The 2,500-nt window shown below is 51.2% G+C and overlaps 1 protein-coding gene across 2 annotated transcripts in view; it reads right to left on the reverse strand.

The window, feature by feature from the left end:
• Window positions 1–2,500, reverse strand: part of LOC310814785 (E3 ubiquitin-protein ligase RNF19A-like) — a 23,982-nt gene that overhangs the window by 7,413 nt on the left and 14,069 nt on the right. The window contains exons 3-4 of one of the 2 annotated variants that reach the window (XM_083684285.1): window positions 332–540; window positions 1–4 (exon numbers count right to left, since the gene is read on the reverse strand). The exon at window positions 1–4 is cut by the window's left edge and continues 180 nt beyond it. In XM_083684285.1, coding sequence (XP_083540411.1) covers window positions 1–4; window positions 332–540 — 213 coding nt within the window. The remainder of the gene's footprint in view (window positions 5–331; window positions 541–2,500) is intronic. The other variant, XM_083684286.1, reaches the window with a different exon arrangement.

Genomic DNA, 2,500 nt, shown 5'->3' on the forward strand with positions numbered 1-2,500 from the left:
CATCCTGAGGACGACGAACCAGTTTATCAGTGAGAGGAGGCAGGGGGCACAAGACTGGCTGTTACAATGTGCTCTGTCATACAGTGTGTGTGTGTGTGTGTGTGTGTGTGTGAGTGTGTGTGTGTGTGTGTGTGTGAGTGTGTGTGTGTGTGTGTGTGTGCGTGTGTGTGTGTGAGCGTGTGTGTGTGTGTGTGTGTGTGAGTGTGTGTGTGTGTGTGTGTGTGTGTGCGTGTGTGTGTGTATGTGTGAGTGAGTGAGTGAGTGAGTGAGTGAGTGAGTGAGTGAGCGTGTGTGTGTGTGTGCGTGTGTGTGAGCGTGTGCGTGAGTGTACCTGCAGCGCCGCTCTCCTGGCTGTAGCTGAGGGAGGAGGATCTGAAGGAGCGTAGTCTGAGGCTGGTGGCCCTCTGCTGGCGCGCCGCGTCGCAGGTCTGGTTGGGGTGCCACAGCTGCTTACAGTGGTAGCAGAACTCGGTCCCACAGCCGTCGCGGCCGCACGTGATCTTTGGACAGCTGGCACAGCCGAAGGCAATGACTGCATACCTGGGGGGGAGGGGGGAGGGGGGCATTATGGAAACATTACAAGGGCCAATTAAACTATATATTTAGTAATGAGAGAGTAACTATCTTTATTAAACTGTATATTTAGTAATGATAGAGTAACATTCTTTGGTCGCCAACAACATTGTTGTTGTGAAATCGTTAAGATGTTCCTGAGTGAATTCAGCGCTTTAGTATTTTTTGACATGAATAATTAATGAATTTGACATCTTCGTGTTTTGACATGAATAAACACCAGTCGTGTTTTGATGATGTGCCCCAGCGACCCAGCGCCCCAGCGCCCCGCTGCTCAGACACCCTGGGGAGAACCCTGGAGTTGGTTCCTGAGGTTAAGACTGAGGCAGTACCAGAGACCAACACTAGGGGGAGAGAGCCAGAAGGGCTGCTGTTGAGTGATGGAGTAAGGGGTTAATCTTGTGTTAATCGTAGCCTGTGTGTGTGTGTGTGTGTGTGTGTGTTGAATAAGTGAAGAAAGCAGCTAAAATAAAACACTTAGGTTCTTCTGAGAAGGGCTATAAATACTGTAGCCCAGACCCAACCCCCCCAGACCCCCCCGACCCAACCCCCCCAGACCCCCCAGACCCAACCCCCCCACACTCATCTCCTCCCAGCTCCACTATGATCACCATGGAGACCGCCGAACGCACGCACACACACACGTGGACACACAGACACACACGGACACACACACACACACGTGGACACACAGACACACACGGACACACACACACACACGTGGACACACAGACACACACGGACACACAGACACACACGCACTCACTCATCTCCTCCCAGCTCTACTATGATCACCATGGAGACCGCCGAATGCACACACAGACACAGACACACAGACACACAAACACACAAACACACACACACACAGATTCTGAGGCAGTGTTAAATATTAACATCCAGAGTTGATATTCCACTCTGCTCTCGTGGAGTCAAATCTACTGCAGCATTAATATGCAGGTCTGTGGCAAGGCTGTGTCCTCAGGAACCCCTCCTCCACGCTCCATCCTCCTCTGTAGTGTGTCTGTGGTGGGGGTCTGTAGTGTGTAAAGCCCAGTATGGTGGGGGTCTGTAATGTGTGTGGTGGGGGTCTGTAGTGTGTCTGTGGTCTGTAATGTGTCTGTGGTGGGGGGTCTGTAGTGTGTCTGTGGCGGGGGTCTGTAGTGTGTAAAGCCCCTAGGAGAGCCTGACATACATAACAACAAACATCTCTCTATCTAAAAAAGAAAATAAATAAAGTATTAAGTATATAGTATATAAAATGTATAACAGCCGGTTATATTTTGCAATTATGACACAGATCCGATCAGACAACCTGGACCCCTGGGAAGCCTGGACCCCAGGGAAGCCTGGACCCCTGGGAAGCCTGGACCCCAGGGAAGCCTGGACCCCTGGGAAGCCTGGACCCCTGGGAAGCCTGGACCCCAGAGAAGCCTGGTCACCTAAACCTCTATGCTTCCTCTCCTTGTGACTTCATTTCCTGGGGGGCCCATGGAACACCATGGAACACCGTGTAACCCCGTGGAACACCGTGGAACACCATGGAACACCATGGAACACCATGGAACACCATGGAACACCATGGAACACCATGCTGCCCATTTAAAGACACACCACAGAGTTACCCTCTGGGCTGGACTGGGCTGGGCTCAGCTCTACGGTTACAACAGAAAACTCCATTCTCAATACTGTGTGTGGGTGGGTGGGTGAGAGAGTGTGTGTGTGTGTGTGTGTGCGTGTGAGTATGTGCGTGTGAGTATGTGTGTGGGCGTGTGTGTGTGTGTGAGAGTGTGTGTGTGTGTTATTCTGTTAATAACTGACTCTCAAACCAAGGAAGGAACTAGAATCTGTCTGTGACTCATGCTGCATCAATGAGGAACAGAACATCAAAATCCAACTGTACAGTCTGGTGGTGACGCGTTGTGTGTGT

This window comes from Argentina silus (genome assembly GCF_951799395.1).
Source record: "Argentina silus genome assembly, chromosome: 14".
In the NCBI taxonomy this organism is placed as follows: domain Eukaryota; kingdom Metazoa; phylum Chordata; class Actinopteri; order Argentiniformes; family Argentinidae; genus Argentina; species Argentina silus.